Genomic DNA, 14108 nt, shown 5'->3' with positions numbered 1-14108 from the left:
TGGAGCAAGTATGCATAGTGAGGGCCAGGGTGAACAGAACTTCTGTGAGGGTAGAGAAAACAGACCATAGGACATGCTCAGCTCTGAGAACAGTCCTTAACTGTTTGCTGAATGAGCAAATCACTGGTTGTCATTCATGTTGTTCCAGTTCTCTGACATATTAACATTGAGAAAAATGACAGTAACACAAACCATTCTTGTTCAAGAGCATTGCATATTCAGGACTTCCCTGATGGTCCAAGGTTAAGAATCCACCTTGCAATGCAGGGAACATGAGTTCGATCCGTGGTCCAAGAACTAAGATCCTCCACGCCGTGGGAAAACTAAGCCTGCGCACCACAACTGCCGAAACCCTTCCCCTAGAGCTCATGCTCCACAACAGGAGAGGCCACCACAATGAGAAGCCCATGCACTGCCACTAGAGAGCAACCCCCTTTTGCCGCAACCAGGAAAAGCCCATGGGCAGCAACCAAGAGCGCATGAATTGCAACAAAGACCCAGTGCGGCCAAATACATAAATAGATAAATTTTGTAAAGAGAGCATTTAGATGTCTTGTAGAAATGTAAGTTCTTTTAACAAATTATAGCTGCATTACCTTATAAGACATTAACAAGTTTAGTGTCTAAATTTGAATCTTAAACATTTTTTTCAGTAAATATAAATACTCTCTCCAATTCTCTCTGAACCAGGATAACCACCTTTTAGGTTCCCATGTTGGTAATTTTAATAAACATCTGGCACTGTTACATTCTGCATAATTTCAAAGGTCAAGTTTCTTTTCTTTAATTTTATTAGTCAGTCTTGAAAGCCCCACTGATATGTTCAAGTATACTCATCTTCCAGAGACAATGAACTGTGATGGCTGAGACATACAATCCCATAAACTGTTTAAGCCCATAGACATGATTTCCTGGTTCCGATGGTAAATTCCCAATGGCAACAGAACTTTGTCTTTTTAACTGTTTTTCCATTTTTTAATTTTCAATTCTATTTTGTGGTTGTTGTTGTTTCTAATATTAAGCTAGCTTTGGTTCTGATTTGTACTTCAGCTGTAAATTATTCACCATTAGAAGTAATGAGTGGAGTCTGGTTTTATGATCTGGCAATTTAGTGATACTTATTGGAATGATGAGGATCTATTACATACTGGTTCTTTGGGCATCTACTGTCTCTTGATTGAGAGAAAACAGCAAACATGTTTTTAGATTGTTTGCCTGGATGTCCTTTTGTACAAGAACATGTCTCAGTTCCAATGTAAAGAACAGCTTTTTGCCAGACAGACCAGTGTTTTTGCATTTTTGTGTCTACATCTGACACATGGCTAAAGTTACAGGACAAAAGCTGAAATCCTCTGTGTATCTGAAAAGGAGAAAGTCTCTTACCTCATTGTGAGCACAAAATATCCTCCTACCTTTGGGGGTATTAAAAACTCAGTCTTTTAAAGTCTCTCTTTCTGATTGGTTAGAGACTAAGAAGCATTATTTAAATCTAATATTCCCCGAGTTTTTTAAGAAATAGTGAAACTAAACGTATATTACTTTAGATGTGCCAGTCTTTTAAGAAATCCCTTTTCACAGAAACAACTAACTCAGAAGCATTTTTATATGTGAATCTAGATTCACAAAGTCAAAATGATTTGGTAATTTTAATTAGAAATGCTTATACCTTCTCCCTGATCTCCTTGATCTCACTGGTGTGTTACTATAAAACAAAAATATATAAGATAATAAAAACATTTATACTAATGTTGCATGATAGCCACATGTCCACATGCTGTACATGCGTGTATCACAATTGGATACACATTAGCCTGAGAATTATCAGCCAGTTCTAAACATTAGCACAATGTAGAGTATCCCTGATAGAATGCTGTTTTATTTGTTGCTATTAAGAATAATCAGAGAGCATGCATCCTATAATACTCTAAGTGTCATCAAGAGGGTCACAAGAGATCATTCTGATCTTTGCAAATACCTTCATGAGGTTCCTCTTAGTTCCAGAGTCTGACAAATCCAGATTTTTCCCTTGGAATAGGTGCATGCCTTAATAGCAACCTTATTGGAGTAATCTTTCACATATAATAAAATATACTTATTTGGGATAGATATATTTTTATAAGGTTAATGTAACCATACTTTTAGGGATTACTATGTTACTATGTTTAGTGGGAAACAGCATTTTCATTTGGGTAATACACAAAAAGAAAACGAAGATAACTAACTACAGAGGACTACTCTATTAATGACATCTCCCAGTGGTGAAGACTGTCCACAATTTTCTTAAAAGAAAGAAAACATATGAAATAATACTGAAGAAAATTTAGAAAGAAAATACCAAAGAGTTATGAATCTACAGCTGATAACAGCATTTCTGTGAAGTCTGATGTTCCACATTCTATGTAAGAGGTCAGAAAATACTGAACTGAAATAAAACAAAATGAGAAAAAACTAGAGATTTACTCAAGACCTGCTTGATTTTTTTTTTTTTAGTTTTTCAGTCACTTTCTTCCTCTATCTTTTTTAATGTGAATAATTTCAAGCCCAAATTTTTATTTCTAACCTACACCTCTACTAATAGTTTCAAGTGATTTTTATTGTCTCCCTTCTGACGGTCAGGAATTCTAGAGAGCATGATTGCTTTTGTATTAAGGAGGAAAAAAAATGCCTAAAAGGAATTATTTCTACCAATAATAACTGTTAAAGAGAGCGTTTAGTCATCACGTGACCTCCCGTCTTTGCAAACGTCTCCCCTAGTACTCTGGGCATATTTCTATCATACCAATTACACTTCCAGTTATTTCACTACATATCACATTCATATATGCACTTCTTGGAGTGAAGGTAATTTGTCATTCCAGGGTGTAGAATAATGCTTTGTACACAAGCTATAATCACAGAGAACAGTAGCATAGTGAAGTACATCCTGTAACCACTGAAACATCATCCTGTAATGGAGATGTAGATTCTCATATGATCAATTGACTCACAAGTGGGAGTGCTTTGCGGCAACAATATACTGCTGTGCTGTGCTCTGTCATGTCTGACTCTTTGAGACCCCATGGACTGTAGCCCACCAGGCTCCTCTGTCCACTGGGGGTAATAATCACCTCTGAATTCTCCAAAGATTCACTAACATGGCTAACTGTCATCTTCCCATAAGGCCTGGTACTTATGGGAAGATAAGTACACTTATCTGGTACACTTATCTGATACACTGCCTGGTACCCAATAGACACACAATACATATTTATTGAATAAATAAACTAAAAATAAAACAAACATCTCTGGCTTAGGTCACCAGATACTGCCAAATGCTGTCCAGAGAAAAGTCATTTTCCTGTGTTCCATTTAACCTTCTGATTTGGGGTTTATGGTTGCATTGTTAACTATTGCCATGTTAACTTAGTGATGACTTCTTCTCCACGCCAAGGAATTCAGCTGGGTAGACTTATTATACATTGACTTTTGGTTTTACTGGGCTCTTACTGGATTTTTTAAAAATTTTGAATGCAAATATCCTTGCTATATATTGAAATTCAATTTGATTTAATGCACCAGAGTTGATAAGTATCATACATTTATCTTTTCCTTCATGAAATCTCATGTGGAATTTTCCTTAGTCAATTAATTACCTTGTTCCCCAAAGTATTTAAATCAGTAACCACTTTGTATTCATCTGTGTGTTTATTGTCCATATCTCCACAACCTGTTGTCTGTTTCCTTTTTGATGTTATATCCACCGACTATAGCACAGAGACTGTAACACTATCGGTTTCCAATAGACAATCAATTAATGTTCAGATATTTGAATCAATACATGAATCAACACAATTCCAGCAATAAGACAGACTAAATATTCTGAGAAGCCCTTCTTTAAAACACACACACACACACACATATATATGTATATCACAGATAAAAAATCAAAACTATATTTTTATAACTGAGGCCAGAAACAACCATAAATTCCAAATCAGAAGGTAAATCCCCAGAGGGCATGTGCCAATCCTTAGTGACCAGAAACCAGAGATTTAGTTTTGTTCTGTTTTTAGGATTCTTTATTTACGCAATAAACATGCATTGTATGCCTAATAGGTGGCCGGCAGCATTCTGGGCGATGCAGAAAAAGAGCAATTATGAGATAGATCATCTCCCTTCTTTGAGCTTATGTACCAGATGTTATATTTTGTGGGTCTTCAGGTCTCATTCCCATATTGCTTTAAAGTTAGCAGTCACTGAATTCTATATTGTTTGCTTTGCCCTAGTAAAATGCAAGCTCCAGAAAAACAGGGAATTTTTGTCTTAAATAGCTTCACTTCAATATACTGAAGTATAACTGACTTAAAAAATTGCACAGATTTTAGTGTACAATTCAAATCCACCACCATAATTAATATAATGAACATGTAACCATCACCCCAAAAGTTTCTTCATGACTCTTTTTAATCACCCTCTTCCCTGGCACCCTATTCTCCTGAACCAATGATCTTCTTGTCACTACAAAAACATATTTTCTCAACTTTTATATAAATATAATCATGCAGTATGTACTCATTTTTATCTAGTGAGAGCTAGAAATTTAATTAGCCCAAAGTTTCTATTTGAGGTTAAACAAGGTGTGAAGTAGGACTAAAGATATCAACCCCCAAAACCCAATCCCTGCAAAAAAGGACAAACAGGTTAAAGTATTTTGCAAGAGATGACTTGCAACTTGTACAAACTAATACCTCTGCAACTATAACCATGAACTTCTAGATTCTACACATTATCTGTGTTTACTGGCAGTTGCCAAAAACAAACCACAGAATCCTGAACACACAGTGCATGTTACTGCTAATCTGAATATAACATTTGGGATTAAGGTCTGAACTGAGAAGGTAGACAACCAGGATAAAACAGATAGTTCTATAATTCGGTACCAACTTAATTCCTATCCTAATTACTTATCCTTTTCAAGAACCCTTCTCCCCAAATCCTCAAGGGGTCTTGATTAGCCCTCATACATTTCTGTAAATAAAGTATTCCCAAGTGATCAAATCAGGCATAGCTTTTTTTTTTTTCCTTTAATGGGGTGAAACTTTCAATGGGTAAAGTTTAAAATAAAGCAAATAAAACAAAATTTTGATTACAGAAGACAACAGGAATATTTCCTGGCCTTGGTCTTAAAATGAGATGGAAGGAAACAAAAGAAAAAGAAAAAAGATGTCCCCTGAGAATTCCTTACAAGCCCAGATCCACTAGGTTAGAGACTTGAATTCATTCTGTGTGGCTCATAAATTTCCAAGACAAACTATCAGACAACAATATAAAAGGAAATCTGTCCTATTCAAGGATATTGGATGAACTAGATACTAAGGCACTACTTAGTAAGGCCACATATTAATGAAAGGGTCAATTATATCCCTATGAGGATATTAAATTTTTAAATTTAACCTAATAAATTATCTTGAAAAATATAAAATAAAAACTGAAAAACTACATGAAAAGTAGATTAATTTAACCATCAAAATGGAAGATGAGTTACTCTGATCAAAAAAATCAGTAAGCATATAGAATACCTGAATAACCCAGTTAGTTAGTTTTCCCTAATAACTCTGTATAAAAATCTGTAACTAGATAATAGCTATTCTTTTAAATCACAAATATACATTTATAATACCTATGTGCTAGGCCATAAAAAAAGTCTCAACCAATGTGCAAGGTACAAGATATTATATAAAATACAATTTGTGGTTATAACTGAAATAGGTTTGAAAATAACAGCAATAAGTTTTTAAAAATATTTGTATGGAAATTAAAAATACATTTTTAATAAAAATAAATCATTTGGAAGCTAAAAAAGAAACAATACTAAACAATAGAAATTCAACTTAATATCTTAGGATTTAGAAAAAGATGATAATGGCTGATAATGGCTTCATGACATCTCACACCTGTACTTCACTAGGCCCTCATCCAGGCCAGAATTAGGTATGTTCATAGAAAGGAGACATTATAACTACCGTGAAGTGAACTTAAAGTCGTTTAGTCGTGTCTGACTCTTTGCAAACCTATGGCCTGTAGCCCACCAGGCTCCTGTGTCCATGGAATTCTCCAGGCAACAATATTGGTGTGGGTTGCCACTCCCTTCTCCAGGGGATCTTCCCAACCCAGAGATCGAACCTGGGTCTCCTGCCGGCAGACTCTTTATGTTTGAGCCACCAGGAGAGTCCTAAACCTACCATACTTCTACCCAGATACTCATCCCAAAAAACACATATTAATTGCAGCTCAGATATGCAAAAAGAAACCAAAAACATTTTTAAAAGTTTAAGAGGTTAGGTTACCTTTTCTTTTTTTTCTTGGGTGTCTTGGTCCTGGTTATTAGTGATTTTTTTGGCCTTGCTATGCACACTAGGAATGACCTGTCACCACAAAGACAAGGAAGAGAGAAAGAAAGAATTTAAATGTCACAATCATTACATTGCTCCATGCATTTAAAAAAAAAAAGAGTTAAAATCCTATATAACTATATCTCTAACTTCATCCAAAACGTAAAGATATGAGAAGTATAGTTAAGGCAAACAACACAACTCAGGACATCTAGCAAGTTATATAACCCAAATGTGCATGCCTGCATGTGTGTGTGTGTTTGTGTGAAGCATCAAGGGACAATAAATTCACAGGCTTCTTTAGATCCAGAAAGTTAGTTCCTATAATGCTGGATGTAACATTTATTTCATTGATCTACCTTATTCATCAGCGTACTCCAGCTCAAGTCTTGCTTTTTTGGTGTTTTGGTTTTTTTTTAAGGTTATTGTATATGTTTATTCCAGTCACCAAGGGCAGCTAACACTGAAGTAATATCACTTCAGCCCACTTATTTGAGGCTTTGACTTTACTTTTCTTAATGTAAAAAATGGATGCCTCTGTAAATATTACTTTTTCTTTTTTACTTAATGAACTGTAAATCCTGTCACCTGGAATGATTATGATATGTTTCTTTTCATGGATATATAACATTTCTTGCTGTCAGTCATTCTTTTCATGGGATTTTCATACTTCATTTCCAATTTTCTCTTCTACAAACAATGTTGCAATAATCATTCTTATGTAATATCTTCATACAGTTTGAGTATGGTAGCTAGCCCACTGTGTACATTCAATAAATACTTAACCATCACTGTTAGCATATAGATAAATTATACAAAGCTATTTACACCCCTGGATAATAGCTCAATTAGAGCTGAATTTAGGGTTATTTATCACTATAACCCTGACGCTCAGAAAAAGCACCACATAGTAGTGTTCAATAAATGCTTATAAGTGAGTCAAACAGTTCAATTTCATAGAAATGATTTTAATTCTTAATGGTGCTAACAGCACAGATTATTTTTTGACTCATTTCTTTTTGTAAAACTACCTGTAAAATACCTTAAGAAAATACAAAATTATTTTGTATTATTAAAAGTGATTATTTTAAAGACTCCTCAAATAGCTAACACAAGTAATTGGCATAAAATCTGATGACAGATATGCAGATTAAAAGGAAAAATAAATCTCCTTACTCAGAAAATTAAAGGAACTGCCTCCCTAGGGATAATTTAAAAAACAAAAAAAAGCACTTTTCTCAAAAAGGCAATTTACGATTAATTCTTCTCTACTTTTAGAGTCTAAGCGAATAAATTAATTTTGGAATAAGTGAGACCATCTCAGAAATGTTTCTCTAAAGTAAAAAGCAATAGCAGTGATAAATTAATTTATATCTGTGGCTTCTTATGTGAATAGAGACTGTGCTTAATATTCATTTCTCTATTTAATACACAGGACAACCTAAGTCAGAGTTCAAAAACCAGTGGATCTACAGGTATATGTTTCTAATTCTGAAGACTTTAAAACACTCCACCTCCCTACAAAGTCGTAACACCTGCCTATACTGGACCTACTTTCTCCTATGGAAAAACCAGCTAAAGTTAAATGGCAGAAGCTTTGAAATGGAATAAAAGTTAGCTGCCATTCATAAGGTTTATACCATTTGTTTTTCAAATACCACAGAAATATTATTCTCTACACATATCATTAGCAAACTTTGGAAGACAAATGGCCCACCAAAAAAGACCACATCTTTATGAAAAGTAGGAGAGCACATGTTTCTTATGAAAGTAAAAAATATATTTCTATATGACTAATACACAAAATGAACACGTCCAAAAACATTTAGATGCCACTATCAAACAATGATATTAGGGAAATACAAATGGAAGACAGGAAAAAAGAAAACAACACATGATAATAAATTTAGTGAACTGAAAGAATGATACCAATTTTAAAAAGGTTTGGTTTTGGATATACAGAGAAAACCTTAATGCTACTGTGAAATGCAATTATAAGTAGAAAAAATTACTTTGGCATAAAAACTTTCTATTGAGGTGTACAGTATAGATCATGAATTCTGCTCTCAAATAAGCATATACCAAGTAAATCTAAGTAGATATAAATATTTCTTTCTAGCGTGCTGAAAATGTAGTTGAGAAATTTAGGAGAAAAAGCTTTAAAAAAAGCTCCTAAAGCACCTATTAAAAGCACAAATATTAAAAAAAGTAAAACTTTTTAAAAAAGTGCAAACATAAACACCAACGCTCAATCTATCATGCTCATGAGAATTTTCATGAAGGTTTCACTGATGGCTCAAATGGTAAAGAAACCACCTGCAATGCAGGAGACCCAGGTTCAGCCTCTGGGTTTGGAAGATCCCCTGGAGAAGGGAATGGCTACACACTCCAGTATCCTTGCCTGGAGAATTTCATGGAGGGAGGAGCCTGGCAAGCTATAATCCATGAGGTCTCAAAGTCACAGCTGAGCGACTAACACTTTCTTTTTCAAGGCACATTTAGACATAGGACCTTGATGGCCAAATATTAGGAAATGACTTCCTTGGGAGTTTTGAAGAAAGTCTCAAAGTTTAATTAAACTGATCAAAAATGATTAAGAATTTGGCTATATTTTCTATTTCTGTGATGACCAATAATAAATGTAAGAATAAGCAAGCCAAAGATACAAAAATATGAAGCTTGGTTCCTTTCATTGCCTTATTCGGGTGGAATCAACTTTGTGCTGAAAAAAATGGAGCAAGTAATGGACATTAATATCATCACCATTCTTTGGCTAGAACCATAGACAGTTCAATGTTCGATGAACGTGACACTCTGTGATGCTGCCTGAGGGATAAGTGACTTGGGCATGTAGTAATGCTGAAGACATTATTTCTTCTTTTAGCAGTTGAAAATATTGTACTGGTCACTCAAATGAAAACTTCCACCACAGCTCACCAACAAAGACTAGATTAAAAGCTTGGCCTTTATAGCTGACCTTATAACCTAATAAAATACTTTGAATATTTTTTGGCGAAGCATTCACAAGTGGCCGTATAAATGTATCATTGGCTCATTCTGGCTCAGAACTGTTTCTCTGGAATTGTCATTTGGCAGGGAAAATCTGGCCAACATTCCTATTAAATTCAGTCTCCAGAAATAAAAGTGATGGCTTCAACAACTTTCTCAGTATCCTAAGAGCTTAAGGGTGGATTCTAATAAATCTAGAATTTCAAACTGCATAAAAAAAATGTGAAGACTTTATTCTGCTTCCCTCTCTCAATTAGTCTTGATGGTATAAACTAGCATTAAGTCTGGAAGGGACCTTGCTGCAAGTACAGTGCACAGCAGAGCTGCCCATATGGGGTGAGGCTGCAGCCCCCTGGGTATGGGGAGGCTATAAGCATGCAAAAAATACACATTGATGCCCCCTGCCCCTGGGACAGCCAGATATCTGTTTACCCAGTTTGCTATACAAATATTATTTTCTGTATGCCTTGATATAAAAAAAGGTTGAAAAGCATTTCATTTCAGTGGACTGAAAAGCATATTTTTAAAAACTATGCAGTTTTTCTACTGTTCAGAAGTGCCTGTGTTTTGAACAGCTGTCTTCCATTCTAAAATATAGAAAATTAAACATAGCTTTCGGTTACAGGGCTTACTGGTGACATTTCTGCTTCATATTGCAATATAAAATACACATCCTGTCACTGACATCTGTGTATCAGAGTTCTAATTCCATACCAAATGAGTAGTTTATTACAGGAAAACACTCTATGATGAAATACTGTTCTTTGTAAATTCAGAATCTCCAACAGAACATTCAGTGCAACACATTTGAATTTTTACATGCTATAATAGATACACAGACCATTTGATAGTCCCTCTAGAATGTTTTTATAACCGACCTTCTCTGTGTTGGAAGTGTTTTATAGACAAAGTAACTAGCTCAGAAAGGTGAAGTAACTTGCCTCCAAATTAGCAAACCTGGTAAATAGGGAATCAAAGAGTGGAAAATAGGTCTGTTGGACTCCATTGTACACTGGAATAACTCAAATTTGACCAGGAGATTGAAATCAGAGAAAAAAATGGAAAACTGAAGCTAATAATTAAATTTTTACAAAGCTAACTTCCTTTAAGCAATAGTAGAATAACAGTAAAAAATATGTTGGAAAATATTAACACTTGGAGGCAAAAGCTTGATCCACAGATCTAGAGACTATTTGTAAACTTGTTGAATATGTAAACTAAAGCTTACTCTTGGAGTGGATGACAAGCTCTGAACGACGAACACCACAGGGTTTCCTGCATTCTTAATGGCCTCAACCGCTTCTCTGTGTGAAGCATTCTGCAAATCCACTCCAGACACCTAAAAACACAGAAGTAATTTATTTCAGTTAGCAAGGCAGCAGATCTTGTGGATAAGTTAATTCAAGTTCATGCATATTATCTAGTTATGAGAACAGCCAGAGTTGAATGAATTAGATGACAGCTAGAAAAAAAAATAACACTGGCACATAAAAAGCTTTGCTGTTTTAGGAGACCATGTTTAAGAAAATTAACATCTTACCTTCAACAAAAGTAAATAAGAAAAATACCTTAATAACAATGGCTGAGGTTAAAAATAATTATGTAGCCTAATCAATAACAGAAACTTAAGAAGCTTCTGAGTCACCTCTGCCACTATTAGAGGACACAATTCTGAATGGGGGTAGGGGCTGGGGATCTCTTTGGACTCATCTTCTCTCAACTAAACTAAGAAGAACGGTATTTTAAGCAAATTGCCCATTATCAAATTGAGTAGTTGAACATTTCTCAAATTATGTTCAAAAAAGAAGTATGAAAACACCCATGGGTTCTTTTTTTTTTTTTTTTTTTGCTTTTTTTTTTATTTATTTTTTTTTTATTTTTTTATTTTTATTTTTAGTTTTTTATTTTTTACATTTTAAAATCTTTAATTCTTACATGCATTCCCAAACATGAACCCCCTCCCACCAGGTTCTTTTACTAAAAGAGTTCTGCATTCAACAAATTTGGGTAAAGTGTAAACATCTCATTATTCAAATCTGAGAGAGGATAACTTGTGAACATGCCCATAGTCTCAAAGAGCATTCTACTTATCAAGTGCATTTATTTAACAGAATGAATTCTTCAAACTCATAATGTAAGGAAGCCTTGGTAAAAGTTGAGGTGGTTTCCAGTCAGAAGAAGTAAGAAGAAGAAGTGAAGTCGCTCAGTCGTGTCCGACTCTTTGCGGCCCCATGGACTGTAGCCTATCAGGCTCCTCCTTCCGTGGGATTTTCCAGGCAAGAGTGCTGGAGTGGATTGCCATTTCCTTCTGCAGGGGATCTTCCCGACCCAGGAATTGAACCCAGGTCTCCCACATTGCAGGCAGACGCTTTACCATCTGAGCCACCAGGGAAGCATATTCCAGGCAGAGGATAATGACAATTTGTGAATGTTGTTTTGCTACAAGGGGATCAAAGAAATAGGAATGTGGGTGCAGTGGAATCAAGGTTGGTTTTTGCTTTTTTAAGATGGGATATACTACAATGATGATGCAGAGGAGAGGAAAAATGAAGGTAGAGAAGAGTGATGACTGCAGAAGCAAACCCTTGGAAAGTGAAGATGGAATGACTTCTGCTGCACAAGTTAGAGAGACAGACTCCAGATAGAAGAAACACAAACAGTTCATCTGTTGCAACAAGCACAGGTAGAAAAAAAGGATGTAGAAGGAGCAAGAGGGAGGCCCCTTTCGAGGACTCCTCTTTTCTCAATGAAATAAGAAAGAAGGACCATCAACTGAGATGAAGACTAAGGAAGGAAGCACAGGAGGTCTGAAGTAACTACTTAGAAGAATGAAACAGCTTGTTAAATGCAGGACAGCAGGACAGAATTAAAGACCCGTTTGAGGGAGCAGTCGTGAATTTAAAATGAGACCAGACAGTATGCATGGGGTTCTTTGTTTGTTGGTTTCTTGGCTTTTTTTTTTTTTTTTTTGCTATTTTACAACTTTTAATTCCAAAGGCTTCAGAGTGTCACAATTTCTTGTTTGTTGGTATAACTTTGTTGGTTCAAATCAAGAAAGAAATCACAAAATAAGCTAACAGTTGCACTTAACTAGGATGTGGTTGCCCCCGAAAAGTTCAGTGAAAGGAAAGGTCAAAGGAGTTGGAAGCACATGCACAGGGGTGATAGGATGATAAGTCACTGCATCTGAGCGGAGTGAGGAAGAAAGTGAGCATGCCGGAAGCGGAGGGACAGAGAAGTGACTGCATGAAGGCAGGAGGTGGGAGCCCTGTGTGTTAGAGTGATTTAAATGGAGGCGAGTCTAAAGAACAGAGAAAGAGGAGGGGGCAGAAAGAGGGGATGTCAGGGAGGCAGCTGAAGCCACATCATGTAAAATCCAGAAGGCCATGGCAAGAACTCTGGATTTTTATTCTAATAGGTATCCATAAAGATTTTAATGCTGTGAAAAGCTCTTTTCCCATCTGAGTTGAGGAAGGATATGAATAATAGTAAATGAAAAAAATAGAAAAAAGTTACAGTGGTGATTAAAAGCTGTCAGTAGTTTGATGAAGCTTCTTTCGAAAAACCTGATCCCTGTAACATTCAACAGTAAGAAAAGTAGAGGCTATATGAGAACTACATCCTCTTCAGTAATAATCAGCTTTTTTTCCCCGACAGAGATTATACAGTGTTAAATGGGAATCACTAAAGCTGAGAAGTGAGAGAAGAGAATTCTGTCATATTACAACAGAAAAATAATCTTAGTCTTTCTCAACTTTAAAATTATAACCTAAAAAATGTCCATTTACATAGATGAAGACCCATTTAATTTAATTTAAAATTAAATTAAACTCAAACTTTCTAGTTTAAAAAGCTCTTTATATGGACCTAAACCCTTTGTGCAATTGTCTTAAGACAAAAATGAGTATTAAACTTCACTAACAGACAACTAATGCTTTTCATGGAAAAAAGTAAACAAATGACTCATTATGCATCACAGAATATATATTAGAGTTTAACATTGCAGGTCTGTTGTGAGTCTGAAGAAATATAAATTATTAAATCTGAGATAAAACAATGGGTTTTTATTAGTATGTGTAAAAGTGATGATGGATTAGATGAGAGAATACTTTTTATTCACTGACAGCAGAGAAAGATGAGAAAAAAATTCAAAAAGATAAGAAAAAATGAACAATTCAATTAGAAAAAAGACAAAAGACTTGAACAAACATTACACCAAAGAGGATAATCAGATGGCAATTAAGCACATGAAAAGTTCAGTTCAGTGCAGTCGCTCAGTCGTGTCCAACTCTTTGCGACCCCATGAATTGCAGCACGCCAGGCCTCCCTGGTCCATCACCAACTCCCAGAGTTTACTCAAATGCAGTTAGGGAACTACAGATTAAAACAACAATGATATCACTATGTACCTATCCAGAATGGCTAAAATGAAAAATAGCGACAATACCAAATGCTGGTGAGGATGCAGAGAAATTGGATCACTCATAACTGCTTGTGGATATACAAAATGATACAGCCATTCTGGAAACTAGTTTGAGGGTTTCTTAACACTAAGAAAGGAACTTAACATACAACCCAGCAATTACACTCTTAGGCATGTATCCCAAAGAAATGGACACTTATTTTCACTCAGGAACTTACATACCAATGTTTATAGGGCTTATTCACAATGGCCAAGAACTGGAAACCACCCAAACATCTTTCTACGGGTGAATGGTTAAACTGTGG

The 14108-nt window shown here is 35.4% G+C and overlaps 1 protein-coding gene across 15 annotated transcripts in view; it reads right to left on the bottom strand.

The window, feature by feature from the left end:
- Positions 1-14108, bottom strand: part of PATJ (PATJ crumbs cell polarity complex component) — a 390464-nt gene that overhangs the window by 226104 nt on the left and 150252 nt on the right. For all 15 annotated transcript variants that reach the window (XM_060410212.1, XM_060410237.1, XM_060410189.1 and 12 more), the window contains 2 exons: positions 10609-10719; positions 6327-6404 (listed from right to left, as the gene is read on the bottom strand). In XM_060410212.1, the coding sequence (XP_060266195.1) occupies positions 6327-6404; positions 10609-10719 (189 nt within the window). The remainder of the gene's footprint in view (positions 1-6326; positions 6405-10608; positions 10720-14108) is intronic.

Source organism: Ovis aries, chromosome 1, assembly GCF_016772045.2.
Source record: "Ovis aries strain OAR_USU_Benz2616 breed Rambouillet chromosome 1, ARS-UI_Ramb_v3.0, whole genome shotgun sequence".
Lineage (NCBI taxonomy): Eukaryota > Metazoa > Chordata > Mammalia > Artiodactyla > Bovidae > Ovis > Ovis aries.
The sequence above is the reverse complement of the archived record's forward strand: the minus strand, read 5'-3'. Positions and strand labels throughout refer to the sequence as shown.